General features: G+C 36.3%; 1 protein-coding gene across 4 annotated transcripts in view; it reads right to left on the bottom strand.

The window, feature by feature from the left end:
• VIRMA (vir like m6A methyltransferase associated) overlaps nt 1-15301 on the bottom strand; it is a 76168-nt gene that overhangs the window by 40173 nt on the left and 20694 nt on the right. The window contains exons 2-5 of one of the 4 annotated variants that reach the window (XM_043967697.1): nt 12234-12502; nt 8093-8208; nt 3656-3742; nt 1811-1859 (exon numbers count right to left, since the gene is read on the bottom strand). In XM_043967697.1, the coding sequence (XP_043823632.1) occupies nt 1811-1859; nt 3656-3742; nt 8093-8208; nt 12234-12236 (255 nt within the window). In that variant the 5' untranslated portion in view covers nt 12237-12502. The remainder of the gene's footprint in view (nt 1-1810; nt 1860-3655; nt 3743-8092; nt 8209-12233; nt 12503-15301) is intronic. The other 3 variants (XM_043967702.1, XM_043967694.1, XM_043967696.1) reach the window with 3 other exon arrangements.

The raw sequence follows: 15301 nt of genomic DNA, 5'->3' as shown, positions 1-15301 counted from the left end.
AATTAAAATTTCAATATGACTGGAGCTAAGTTGAGATAACAAATACTCCTAGGTTCTAACTAAAATCATTATTCAAAATATATTGAAAATTCAAGAATCAAAATTAAATAGAATTGGAATGGTAAAGACTCAATATTTCTCCAGGTAGTAAATTTCACAACTATGGGCACCTGCAGTAGTTACATATCTAATATCTTTTAAGTCCTCCAGAATTCTACACACTATTTCATCTCTACTTTTTAAAGAATTTGTCTTCCCAGACCCCAAAGTAGCTCCAAAGAATGGAGGTAAGATGAAATATGGAAATTATAAAAACCTATAGGACCATAACAAGTACAGACTGCAGTGAGGCTTATAAAAGCATAAATTGCCCTCGTTCTTTTACAGAACTTATTACAAAGGTGAAAAGTACAAATCAGGCTTTATTCATGATTACTTTATGTAGAAAGAATGAGCAGATGAAAAGACTGAGAAAACAGTAATAAATGTTTCCCTACACTTAAAATGTACCCAAAACATAAGCTACTTACCTACGCTACCCCAATACTAAAAAAAATCCATAGTTGTCATGGTACCTCTCTCCACTGACACATTATGAAATCCCTTTATTCTTAAGCAGAAAATCTTCAAAAGGTACCAAGGCTAAAAAAAATTAATCACCCAGTAGCCAATCTTCTAATAACAAGCTAGGCTGGTCCTTAAGTCTCATAAGAAATTTAAATGGAAACTTTCATTTCAATAGACCAACACTTTTATATCACTCTATTACTCATTCTTTGAGAAATAACCATATTTTGTATTTATATAACATTTTCTACTTTTTCAAAGCATCTTTTGACTTTTCATTTGATCCTCAAAACAATCACCTAATGTAGACAAGGAAAATACTATCTCCATTCCAAAAACAGAATCCATAAGGTTGACTTTCCCAATATCTCATTAAGGATTAGTAACAAAATGAGATCCAGACCCTGAATCAGTCCTGCATTCCACCATTCTATATTACGTGCCAACAGGGACAAAGTTCCTAATGAAAGAAATAATTTCCTCAATGGATATAACAGAAGTTATCACGTCTACTACTAAAAAAGGCAGTATCAAGACAACAGAAGCTTTGAAGGGGCTGGAATACCAGATGAAGGACCCATGGCCTCTTCCAAGGAAGAAGTACTTAACAAAAGTGCCTGTTACAATATCCCTTTGAGTGAGAGATCAATGAAGAGGGGGAAAGATCTCTAAAGACCAAAAATGTGCAAAACATTAAGCATTATGTTTGAAAACACTCTAAAAGGTCCTTACAACATTGTAAAACTCTTCCATCTCTTGTCCTCCTACCCTGGAAGGGTTTAGAAGACTGATCATACTGAAGACTTCTTTGAATTTCCTTTTCATTAAATAACATTTGGATGAAATGCTACCAGAAATTACTTTCCATTTTTAAAAAACAAGAAAACGCATTCTGATGTGCTGGAAGAATAAATAAAAATATTTACTTTTCACAAAATAACAACCTTAAGTCAGCCACACAAAAGCATAATGCATAAGGAGAGATGTTGGGCCATCTGTTTACTAGAGGAAGAAAGTGCAAGACAGGCAGAGAGCTATGTTATCATGTTTTTACTATATTTAAAAATCACTTCTGGGTCCAAGAGGAGAAAATATATGAAGTCCTTTGCTAAGTAGCACCTGATCTAGCAAACAGGTATTCTATAATCAAGAGTTGATACAGATTAAAGAGGAAGACTTGGAATTTATTAAAAATTCAAATGGTAGATGGGATTTAAAACTGAAAAGAGGGCTTTCACTTTACCTTTGCATTAGGTCTAAAGATGATAGAAGTGTTTTCATCATAGTCCAGGCTACCAAAAGAATAAGAATAAAAACATAAATTCATATACAACACTGTTCATAGAATATTCAAGTCATTATCATAATAATTAGTAATAACAGCATTTAGTAACATACTATATAGTACATAATTAGTACATTAAAATATTTTTACTTCTTACCAAAAACTCATCAAGATGCTAAGTTCTAACTGTAAAATATACAATTTATATTTTCTCAAATTGACATCAGGATCAAAACAAGAAAAATATTATCCTAACAAGTAGGTTTCAAGAACAATTAAGATTTTAGAATATACAAATTAATTTTCTGCTACATGAACTAATCTCCTAAATGTCTTCTTAGAGTTCAAAAAAATTTTTAACTTTTCAAACACCAAAAATTCCTCTTTGCTAGTCCTAAGACTAGCAGAATGTGAGAGTACAACAAAGATCGGCCAATGAAAAAAATTCATGAAATTAGTAAGACACTTTATTTCTAGTATACCTGCCTGATAAATACTCATGTTGAAGAACTATCTGTATGCACTTGGGGGGGGGGGGTGGGCCCAATGAGGCTTAAGTGACTTGCCCAGGGTCACATAGCTAGTAAGTGTCAAGTGTCTGAGGCCAGATTTGAACTCAGATCCTCCTGAATCCAGGGCCAGTGCTTTTATCCACTGCATCACCTAGCTGCCCCCTGTCTGCACTTTTAACATTATCTTCTCTTATTCAAATAGCCTACTTTTTTAAAATGCGTATTCCTCTCTAGCTGGAGTTTGTAATCTTTTTTGTCATAGATCCCTTCAGGAGTCTAGTGAAGCATAAAGTTCTATAGATAGGAAGACTGTGTTCAATGCATCACATTCAATCTATCATTAATGACAATGGGGGCCTAATAACTACAGTAATTTCAAAGTAGTGATGAACATAAATAATATCTGAAAATTTCTGGAAAAACTAACCTATGAAAACATCTCTTATTTCTATTGCTAACCAAATCATAGGTCAGACTGCTATTTACTACTGTGATTTACTGTCTTAATTCACAACTGAAGGAAATGCTAAATTTCAACTGGAGATTAGTGAAAATAATTTTTTTTTCCTATCCAAGTTGACAGATGATACCCCCCCCCAATACTATTAACACTACCACCACCCCAAAATCTACCTACGGACATCTTGGGAGAGTCCATGAAACCCAAGATAAGAAACTCTGTTCTATTGAAAATTTTTTTTAAAAATCACTGATTTTTTAAAAATATTTTCATTAAAATACTTAATTAGGTTATTTTTATTACCGCTTTTATTCTCTATCAGAATGCCTGCATAGTTTGGAGAATCCAAATTTTTTTTAATCTAGTTTATAAGAACTGTTTACAGAGGTAACTAAAACAATTCTTATAAAGTTCTATCTGAAAGAGAAGGCAGAATAAAGTTAATAGTTTATCAAAGAACTGAGAAAATTCTGACAGAATTTTAGTTACTACCACGTCATAAAATACTTAGCTGATCACCAAATTATCTTCTAGATAAAAAACATTCATGATCAAATTACAAATGAGATTACAAGTAACATTCCACACAAGCACACAAAATGTAACAAATTTTTCATATGTATTTTGAAATCGTACTTTAAAAATTGGTCCAAGAAAACTAAATTCAATTTAGAGACTAAAATTTCTTCAAAATTATAGATAATTGATGTCACAAATAATTTATATCAAAGAAACACATTTGCACATCATTCCTCTAATAAATGAAAATGAATCGACAATGCTGTACTAGAAACCATTAATCTTTAACGAAATAACCCAACAAATACATACCTTCCCAACCTATCAAAAACGGGAGCACTTGGTTTGCTTACGTTGTTGAAGAAAAAGTCTAGTTGAAATGTATGTGGAGATGTTTCCCTGGGAACAAAACAAAGATGAGATTAACACAAAGACAAAATTTAAAAGAACAAAAAAGTCAACTGGTACTTAGTAGCATGACATCTTTTTCAAAAAAACACTGACTGTGAATCTGTACCACCATTCTGGAATACAATTCAGAATTATGTGATTAAAATGTCCATATCCATAGACCCAGAGGTTCCATTACTAAGTTTATAAGGAGGTCATTGAAACCAAAGTATCCATATTCTCCAAAATATTCATAGAAGTACTTTTTTGTAATAAACAAAGTAGATCCCTAAACTGGAGAATAGCTAACAAACTGAGAGAAAAGACCCTATCTGGACTCTTCTCAGAGCCCTAAAGACAAAGAGTTGAGTTTGGTTTCAAGCCCTACAACTCTGTTGCCTGAACTTCCCAGCAGGGGGCCTCCTGGCCCACAAAACTCTGAGAGGCCAAGGCCCCTGGGACTTAGGCCCAAGCAGGGCCTGGAGCGTGGCCTGCGCTTTGTGGGAGCCAAGCTAAACTGGGAGTTCACCTTAAGGCGCCCAAGGTGATTCCCACATGACCCCAATGTTCAAACCCTGACTTCCTGACAAGTTATGTATATTTATGTATGTTAACACAGCACTGTTCTAGTGAGGAATGGACATTCTTGCCCAGAATAATGTTATAGCATAGTATCACAATCTGATAGGTCGACCAGTACAATATGATTGGTTGTTAACAGGGCAATCTGATTGGTAGACTGATACAATCTGACTGGTCATTACAGTTACCATATGGGGAGGTTGGTATTATGTGCTGTGATTGGTTGTTTCTGTAATACTATATGTAAATAGAAACTGTAATGTGATTGGTCAAGAGGGACCCTTGGTAGGTATAAATAGTGGTATGGGACCTCACTTCAGTACACTCTCAGAAGAGTGCCCATCTTTACAAAGATGAATAAAGAAGCTTTCACCCACCCTCTACAGCCTGCTTGGATTCTTTGAGCTGCTAGCAACACTTGAGCTGCTAACACTATTGGAGCTGTTAGCTGTGTTTCTAACAAAACTGTAGCCCGTGAATGTAATAGGTTATTACTGTGCTATAAGAAATGACAAATGTGACGATTAGAGAAAAATGGAAAGATCTACATAATCAAAGTGAAGTAGACTTAAATATATGTGTGTGTGTGTGTGTGTGTATATATATACACACACACACACACACACACACACACACACACACACACATATTCATATATGTATATACAAAGACTAGAGTAACATAAATGCAAAGAAACATAAAAATAAAAGTCAAAAGTGAATGCTACAGCTAGGTGGCACAGTGGATAGAGCACCGGCCCTGAAGTCAGGAGTACCTGACTTCAAATCTGGCCTGAGTTCAAATCTGGCCTCAGACACTTAACACTTATTAGCTGTGTGACCCTGGGCAAGTCACATAACCCCAATTGCCTCACTAAAAAAAAAAGTGAATGCTGCAAAAATATACATGTAAAAATATACATGTAAAAAAGAACAAGCATGGCTCCAAAGAAGAGATAAGAAAAAACACTCCAACCTCACCCCTTTATAAAAGTGTTATATGGCACACATATTTTCATAACTTTTTCAACATCTTAGTCAGCTATGCTAATTTTCCCCCCTTTTTTGTCTTTAGAAAATGCTATTTTTTTGGATGAGATGGCTCTCTTGTGGGGGTGGAAGGGGGACAAAAATTACATTTTCCAAAGCAAATAAAAAATAAATTTGGATTACTTGATGCTTTCAATTATTCAAAACTACTTCATTCTATTAACCTCATCTGAGTTAATTGTATTGCAGGTTTTATACGGAAAGTAAAATTTAATCTGAATTTTCCCAACACCTCACAGAAGATAACTATTTAGTAATTTCAGCATCTAGACCCCAAATTCTTAATAGAAGCCTGGGCTAAAATTTTTTCTGGGTTTATTTCCAAATCCTATAAATCTTCTTTATATAGTTATGGTTAAAAATCTAGGTTAGCAAGGGACTATTGATGAAATATACTATCTACCTCCAAAGAAAGAACTGATATTGATGGAACAGACTGAAACATGCTATTTTTTTTACTTTTCATTTTTTTTCTTTTAATGAAGTTTTCTTGTATAAAATGACAAATATGGTAATGTTTTACATAACCATAAATGTATAACCCATATATGACTCTTTGCCGCCTCAGGGCAAAGCTAGGGAGAGGGGAGGGGAAGGGAGGGAAAGAGGGATAAAAATTGGAACCCAAAATTATAAAAATGTTTATTTTTTTTTAAAAGATGATAAAATATCTATCAGCATATGTATTCAAAATATTATATTTCTATAAACATGGATATTTTCAATCCTTAATCAGGTCAATTTCTTTGTTGTAATGGTTATAAGATGTTTACATAATTCAACTAATGTTTTAAATAATTCAATTAAATCCAAGAAACAAGTATTATGTGCCTGCTATATGCAAGTGAATGTACTAGGCACCAGTATTAGGGAGGAGAAAATGAATGTGCTATTAAAGGACATAATCTAAGCTGCAGATGAAAATAGATACATATGAGAGCATGGAGACTGGAGAATGGCTAAAGTAAATTAATTAAAAATCTAATAAAATGTTTATAAATCTTAGCATTTTGTTTAAACTCTAAAATTTCCTTAGGTTTCCACTGGATGAATTTCTATCAAAGGAAAATTATATTTTTCAGTCTATCTACAAATTTAATGATTTACTATGCATCTCTAGATTAAGTTCAAAGACCTGTGGGACTCCAAGAAATATTATATTAATATGCTATTTTGCAAGGCAGCAATGCCTTCATCTGAATCTGAACTACCTTTAGCTCTATGTCAAGGTACTGGATATTTCAGATAAATAAAAATAAATACATTATCGGGTTAGAAATGGAAGGAAGGAAGGAAGGAAGGAAGGAAGGAAGGAAGGAAGGAAGGAAGGAAGGAAGGAAGGAAGGAAGGAAGGAAGGAAGGAAGGAAGGAAGGAAGGAAGGAAGGAAGGAAGGAAGGAAGGAAGGAAGGAAGGAAGGAAGGAAGGAAGGAAGGAAGGAAGGAAGGAAGGAAGGAAGGAAGGAAGGAAGGAAGGAAGGAAGGAAGGAAGGAAGGAAGGAAGGAAGGAAGGAAGGAAGGAAGGAAGGAAGGAAGGAAGGAAGGAAGGAAGGAAGGAAGGAAGGAAGGAAGGAAGGAAGGAAGGAAGGAAGGAAGGAAGGAAGGAAGGAAGGAAGGAAGGAAGGAAGGAAGGAAGGAAGGAAGGAAGGAAGGAAGGAAGGAAGGAAGGAAGGAAGGAAGGAAGGAAGGAAGGAAGGAAGGAAGGAAGGAAGGAAGGAAGGAAGGAAGGAAGGAAGGAAGGAAGGAAGGAAGGAAGGAAGGAAGGAAGGAAGGAAGGAAGGAAGGAAGGAAGGAAGGAAGGAAGGAAGGAAGGAAGGAAGGAAGGAAGGAAGGAAGGAAGGAAGGAAGGAAGGAAGGAAGGAAGGAAGGAAGGAAGGAAGGAGAAATGTATCCCATCCAACTAATCCATTTCAAAAGTCTTATAAATGCTGTTGTCCTGGTTTGTTAGATTCTTCTATAAGTCACAGTTTTATGATTCCATTTGTGCTTAACAGATGGCATTACTGCCATTACGAAAATAATTGCCAAGCAGCCTACCTGCTAGCACTGAGCCTCTCCAAGCTGAGGTAAGCCAGTTTTCCAGTCTTAAAGACTCCTCCATTAAAGCCTGGCAGGGTTTGCATTCAGTGGCACAGAGAACCCACAACTATCTTTGTACAATGACAAAGCATCAGAGCACTATATAGTGGTAATAATTCTTACCAGATTAAAAAATTTAATTACTTTTTCTAGTCTCAACAAAATTATGTTTCATGAGGGGTCAATAACTAGATTATATTTCCTTTGAGTTTTCTAGTGTCCAGGTACCCCCAGCCAACCTGGTCTACTTGCTATTTTTCATAGAAGTCATTCCATACCTTGTCACAGTGCTTTTGCACATGCCATCCCCTATTCCTTGAAAGCACTCACTGACTTCCTTCAAAGTTCAGCTCAAATGCCACCTCCAACAAAAGGTTTAAGTGATCCCCATAACTTTCTTGTGGCATCCTCCCTCCCCCCCACCACCAAAAAAATTACTCTCTTCATATTCTGTATTTTTTCTGTGAGGTTGTTTCCCATCTATAGAATATAAGCTGCTTGGGAGCACAGACTGATTCATTTGTGCCTTTGTCTCTAGTGCCTGGCACACACAGTAGATGTCAAATAACTTAAATGAGTAAATAAATGCATACTCTTAAGGCATATCAATCTTTCAAATGAGGCAAATCTTTCCTTTGCAAAGATGACTTACCCATATGCTCTATTATCAGGCAGACTACTGTGGGCTCTTACTCCTGGTGGAATGACACGAACTTCATTGATATAAACCACACATGGAAAACGAACCACATCTATATGGGAACTCTGCTAAAAAATAAAAAAAAAAAAGTCAAGTTATTTCATGTCTTTTTAAAACATCTGAGTTTTACCATCACAATAAAGCATTTAAACAGAGTTCTTTTTCATTCAGAATTTTACAAGTAATGTTAAAATATATTTTATAGCAATAAAAAACCATTTTATTATACTTTGCTATCATGCGATGTATATAATTCAAAACCTAAACTAAAAGTATTATCTCACTAAGCTACTAGAGAAACTTACTTCTGTACCTTTATTTTCCACTATTAACTTGAATAATCTAGAGTTGACTGTATATTGCTTTTTTACCTTCATGATATTTTGCTTAAAAGTAAACTTAATTTAATTCCCTAAGTATACACACCAAGTGATGGCAAATAAGCGCCCCCCCCCCCAAAAAAAGGCTATACAAGTGTTAAAAAGCAAAAAGAAACTAATATAGGATTAAAAATTGGTCAAAAAATAATATGCCAAGTAGATAATCTTCATTTCACAAATTTAGAGCTAGGAGAAACCTTCAAAGCAATTAGAAGTTTCACACTTTACAATCAACAGATAACAAACTATATAGTTGCTTTTTTCTTTAAGAAATAATTCTGGGTTATGCCACTTTTCATCATTTGCCTGTCATAAGGGCTCCTTTCTTTAATATCTGATTTTCCAGAAGAGGAGGGGTGGGGGAAAGAGGAGATAACGGAGTTTTTCATATCATATCTACTGAAATTTTTATATCATGATTCGTGTGGCCAAATTCATGTGGAAAGAGTCAGATGGTTGGAATTGTATCTAAGAGCACTGCCACTGAAGTCAAGAAGACCTGAATTCAAACCCTGCTTCAAATCTCTCAGACTCAGTTTCTTTGTCTGTAAAATGTGGATAATGAAGGCAGGCTTATCCTATCCTATCCTATAGGATTGTTGAGAAGATTACATGAGAATCTATAATAAGCTTTGAAAATGTTAAAGCATCATATAAATGCTAGCTAGTTATTATTACAGCTTACATGTTACATGCATCTAGAAAGATTAAATGGACCTTCATAAACATGCATGCATGGAAATGTTTGTACCTCAAATGCCAAAGATATAATACATCCTACTTCCTGAAATTCTGCAGAGGTTTGAGGATGTACAATAATTTTACTCTGATATCAAAACTCTCTGAATCATTATTCCACAACTAAGGTCACATAAATTCTATGAAAGGGCATAATCCAATGAGCTTTTTCTCCACTATTGTCCTTAATCTCTTTGTAACACCTGATTACTCCCTCCTTTGGCTTCCACAATTAATATTGATTTTCCTCTAATCATCTCGGTGAGGCTCAGTCTTTTTTCCCCATTATCTCCTACATTCTTTTCTTCTACGTGATTATACTCAGAGCTTCAAACATCACCTATATGCTGGACACTCAACTCTATATTCAAATCACCAGAAAAATCTAGCTCTGATCTCACCCAGGCACATTTTATATGCTTAGAGCACATCTTCACATCTTTCCCAAAAACTTGCTCCCCTTCTCAATGTCCCCACTTCCATAAACCTTCCTGGCCAAATCCAAACCATGGCCACTTCATTTTGGCCCTTGAGTCAGAGTTCTAGTAGGTGAACTTTTGACATATCCATACTAGAACCAGGCCATCACTACATCACTACAGTCAGATAGATCTAAACTATGCCTCCCTCCCCAAGCATACCCTTGGCTACTTCCTCCCCCTCTTAACTCTTACTCCCCTATACTGTATTATTGTCTTCTCTTATGAGGTTATAAAGTACTTGAGGGCAGGACTGTGCTGCTTGTTTGTTTTTGTATCCTGACTCAAAAGCTCACTAGCTATGTGACAAGTCATTTAACCATTCAAGCTCAGTTTCCTCATCAGTGAAATGTAGATAATAAAAGCCCCAACCTCACAGGGTAGGGGGTAAAGATGAGATGACATGTGTAAAGAACTTTGCAAAGCTTAAAGCACTATTCCATTGTTAAAGATCAAGAACTCTTGGGGCAGCTAGGTGGCGCAGTGGATAAAGCACCGGCCCTGGATTCAGGAGGACCTGAGTTCAAATCTGGCCTCAGACACTTACTAGCTGTGTGACCCTGGCAAGTCACTTAATCCCCATTGCCCTGCTAAAATTTAAAAAAAAAAAAAAAGGATCGAGAACTCTTGAAGAAAACTCTCTCAACCAATGCAGGTTTTGCATCTTCCATTCGATTTTTAATCTTAGAGGGCTACCTGAACACTGAACAATTAAGCGACCTGCCCAGAACCACACAAACTAGTATGTGTGTGAAAGGACTGATTCGAACACAGGTCTTCTGATTTCAAGGTAAAACCTCTTTATACTACATCATGCTGCCTCTCAATATATGTAATTGTTAACTATTACTACTATTATTATCCACTTTGTATAACCTATTTAATTATATAATGTCTCCCCCATTACTGGGGAGCTCCTAGGAGAGATAGACTACAAACTCCTAGAGGGTAATGGCTGGTTTTTTGCCTTTCTTCATATCCCATAGTGTTTAGCATAAAACATTAGTAAGTATTTAATAAATGGTTAGATATAAAATTCTAGAAAAAGGGAAAAGGACAGAGGAAAAAAGGAGAGAGCACAACCAAAGTAGCAAGATCCAAAAGAGACCTTCAATCTATTTTCTTTGTGGGTACCCCTAATTTTTAAAGTAGTGAAAGTAATAATTAAAGAAAAAATTATTTTAAAAGACAACTTTTTAAAAGCTTCCTTCAATACAATGCCTGTCAAGCAGATGAAAAGACTATAAAAGCATCTCAGTAGCAAGTTTTCACCACTGCCTAAGGCAAAAAAGGAATTTACTGACTTGATAACACCTTCCCAGGTAAGTGCAGATAATTGCTTTGGCTTAGAAGTCCCCCCCCAAAAAAAAAATAATCAAATATCTTGTTTACATAAGCATAAAGCTTTATTATACAATTCAAGTGGCAAGGCTGAAAAAAAAATTGAAGAGAGGCCTTCCAGGGACAGTTGAGAGTTGTCTACCAAAGGCAAAAAGCAACTTTTTTCGCCATTGACTTCAGTAATTCAATAAATTCAGTTCAATTTAACCAACACTTATTAACAAATAAATTATAATACACCAAGATACAATGCTACACAAAAAAATACACCACAAGAATCTTTCAATCTTTCCAAATAGTGTGTCTTAAGCAGAGTCTGGATCAGATACAGTAGAAGGTACACAAGAAAGTGCAACAAGCAGAGAAATCAGGAACTGGATTAGCAAGTCTATGCTGTCAAAGCTCCAGGTACTTCCCCATCTTCTTTTCTTCTCAAGCTCTCAACAACACCCCACCCCCACCATCTTCACCCCTTCAGTAAGTAACCTCAGCTCTCAGTTTACAAACAAAAACCAAGGCAATTCAAATCAATCTCCTTTATCTCCCTTTCTGCCCTTCCTACTGTTCAAAGGAAGAAGTGATTCTCCTCTTGGCTAAAGCTTTGAGCGCTAGTGTGCTCAATACTGTCTACTTTCATCATCTCTAAGACATAGATAGATCTAGCTATCATTCTCTTCCCATCTCCCTGACATTCTGAATCTCTCCCTCACTAGTGGCTCCTTCTACTCAGCCTACAAACACGCTCAGTCTCCTTTGTCATAAAAACAAAATCAGAAAACTTTCTCTTCATACTGTTCAAGATATTATTCAATCCACAAATGCCTATTATCTGTCTACTAGGTGCCACGGATACAAAGACAAAACAAGTAAATTCTAGCTTGGGAAACAATAAGTACACATAATTTTCTCTCCTCCCCTTAAATGCCAAACTTTTAGAGAGAATAATCTAATCCAGCAATGCTGTGATATATAGAAAGCTGTCACATTGTCCTCCCTCCTCCCCACCTCCCCCCAATAAACTCCAATGCTTATTAGCTCCAGGATCAAATACAAAATCCTTCCAGGGGTTCAAAACCTTTCATAACTTGCGCCCATCCCACCCCACCCCTGACCCCCCAACCTTTTCAATCTTGTTACATCTTATATCTCCCTCACCATAAACTCTTTGATCCAGTGACAATGGCCGCTTTGCTGTTCCTCAAACAAAACAGTCCATCTCACAGCTCTGAGGATTTTCTCTGGCAGTCCACCATGCTTACTGGAAGGCTCTCCCTGCTCATCTCCACCTCTGCTCCACCATCAGCCTCACCTCCACATCCAGAATGAGGCATCAAAGTAGGACTTCAAAGGAGGTGATAGCCCTCCACTGAATTTTCCTCTTATAAAATTCATAAGGTCCTAAATTTTTTTTTGAAGGAAAAAGGCTGGGAGGAAAAAAAAGAATGAAGTCTCCTTTATGTTTCCACAATATTCAATAAATAAAACCCTAGAAAATATGCCAATCTGAACACAGATCAAATATCCCTCTATTTTTGAGGTACTCTTTCCTTAAAGATTACAAAAATGTTAACTATGAATGAGGAAATCAAATTCTAAACAAAGGAAAAGTCAAAAGACTGAACCAGGAAACACAGCCCTTTAAGCAGCAGAAGACATATGGATTAACTTTAAATTCCAAAACACTGGCTTAGCCTTTTTAATTTTTTTTTGATTACTTATAGCAAATGTGCTATTATAATATACTAATGAGTTCTCCCAGAGTCTAATTAGAATAAAAAATGAAATAAAAATAAATCTTAACATATGCAAGACTATCAAAAAAAGAATTACTATGGCTTAAAAATAAATTTAAATTCAACAAACATTAATCCCCTCCTATCAGTAAAATAGATGTAGGCTCTAGGAAAGACAGGGAAAAAAAGACAGTCCCTGGACCCATGAAGTTTACAGTTTAATAAGATCAAGAAATTAAAGCTTTTGCCACTTTTGAAGGTTAAAATGCAAAATTTCTTTTCAATCTAAATTGTGCAGTTATAAATACAATTCTCGGGGCAGCTAGGTGGTGCAGTGGATAGAGCACCAGCCCTGGAGTCAGGAGGACCTGAGTTCAAATCCAGCCTCAGACACTTAACACTTACTAGCTGTGTGACCCTGGGCAAGTCACTTAACCCCAATTGCCTCACTAAAAATTTAAAAAAAAAAAAATTCCGGCCTGAGACACTTAGCACTTACTAGCTGTGTGACCCTGGGCAAGTCACTTAACCCCAATTGCCTCACTAAAAAATAAATAAATAAAAAGTTATTTTAAAAAATAAAAAATAATAAATAAATACAATTCTCTATCATATATTTTAAAACCAGTGTCTGTGTCCCAAGATAGCAAGAGTAGAGGGCCCTCTCCTTAGAATCCCTCCCCAAAAATATCCAGGAAGGTCAGAAAGCCCAAGAAAGAGGATCTAGGGAAGTCCCAAGGAGCAGCAGCAGCCAGGATAGCACGGAAGCCAAAATAGAACTCAAACCAGAACAGACCACACACCCAGGGCCTCCAAAATCCCTAGCACTGTGTCCTTAGAAGCCAAAGAGGATCCTGAACCTCAAAGAACAAGGAGGAGGACCTCAGCAAGAGACCCAGAGTGAGACAAAGTTTGGCTGACCACCTCACCCAAAAGCAAGCAAGAGAGAGATTCTTTTTTTTTTTTTTGCAGGGCAATGGAGGTTAAGTAACTTGCCCAGGGTCACACACCTAATAAGTGTCAAGTGTCTGAAGCCGGTTTTGAACTCAGTTACTCCTGAATCCAGGGCTACTGCTTTATCCACTGCACCACCTAGCAGCCCAAGAGAGAGATTCTTAACCTGACATAAAGGTCCAATTATGATATTAACGCTGGAGAGATAAATAAATTAAAGAAATCATCAACCAGCATTAAAGATTATTATAGATCTACAGTTCTGCAGAAAGGAATTACTCTAAAAACTGCAAAAAGAGACCCCCCCCCCAAAAAAAAGGGGTTTAACAAGGATCATATGAATACCTGGGCAGCTAGGTGGCGCAGTGGATACGTGCACTGGGCTTGGAATCAGGAAAACGCTTCATGAATTCAAATACTGCCTTTGACAATTACTAGTTATGATTGGCAAAGTCATTTAATCCTGTTTGCCTCACTTTCCTTTTCTGTAAAATAAGCTGGAGAAGGAAATGGCAAACCATTCTACTATTTTTGCTGAGAAAACCCCAGAACAGAACAACAGAATAGAACAAAAACTTGTGACTCCATGAGACACCAAAAAATGTTTGAACAAAATCAAAAATAGAAGAAAATGTAAAGATATCTGTTATCAAAAATAACTAACCTGGAAAACAGGTTAAGAAGAAATAATTTAGGGGCAGCTAGGTGGCACAGTGGATAGAGCACCGGCCCTGGAGTCAGGAGTACCTGAGTTCAAATCCAGCCTCAGACACTTGACACTTACTAGCTGTGTGACCCTGGGCAAGTCACTTAACCCCAACTGCCTCAAAAAAAAAAGAAGAAGAAATAATTTAAGCATCAGACTCCCTGAAAACCATAACCAAAAACAAAAAGTTTGGAGAGTTTATTTCAAGAAATCATAAAAAATTCCGCAGACCTATTAGAATAAGACGGCAAGCTGAAGAGAGAAAAAACCACCAATCACCTCCAAGAACCAAAAAAAAAAAAACTAAAAAAAATTAAGGTCCCAGGAATGTCAAAGCCAAAATCCAGAACTCTCACATGAAAGAAAACTACTGTGAACATCCAAAAAGAAGCAGTTCAAGTAACAAGGAATCACAACAGGGTCACACAAAACCTGGCAGATTCTATAAGGAGATAGAGGAATCCAATATTTCAAAAGGCAAAAGAAATAGACTTAAAATCAAGAAAACTTACCCTGAAATACTGAATATAATCCTATAGGGGGAAAATGACTTTAATGGAAAAGAACTTTCAAGCATTTCTGATAAAAAGACCAGAGGGTGAATAGGAACTTTTAAATGCAAACATAGAAAACTCAGAAAGGTAAATTCAGGTGAACTGGAAAGGAGCTGTAGGATGATGTAATGCCATCATTCTAAAGGGGAAGAAACTAATGTCGTCTTTGAACCTTAATGTCTTCAAAAGATACTAGAGGAATTAAATAAAAACAAGGGACATATTCTAAACATTGTTAACATTAGGACTAGAACTTAATTCTTAACTTGAAGGTCC

This window comes from Dromiciops gliroides, chromosome 1 (assembly GCF_019393635.1).
Source record: "Dromiciops gliroides isolate mDroGli1 chromosome 1, mDroGli1.pri, whole genome shotgun sequence".
NCBI lineage: Eukaryota > Metazoa > Chordata > Mammalia > Microbiotheria > Microbiotheriidae > Dromiciops > Dromiciops gliroides.
Note: the sequence above shows the minus strand (reverse complement) of the source record. Positions and strands in the feature narration are given on the sequence as shown.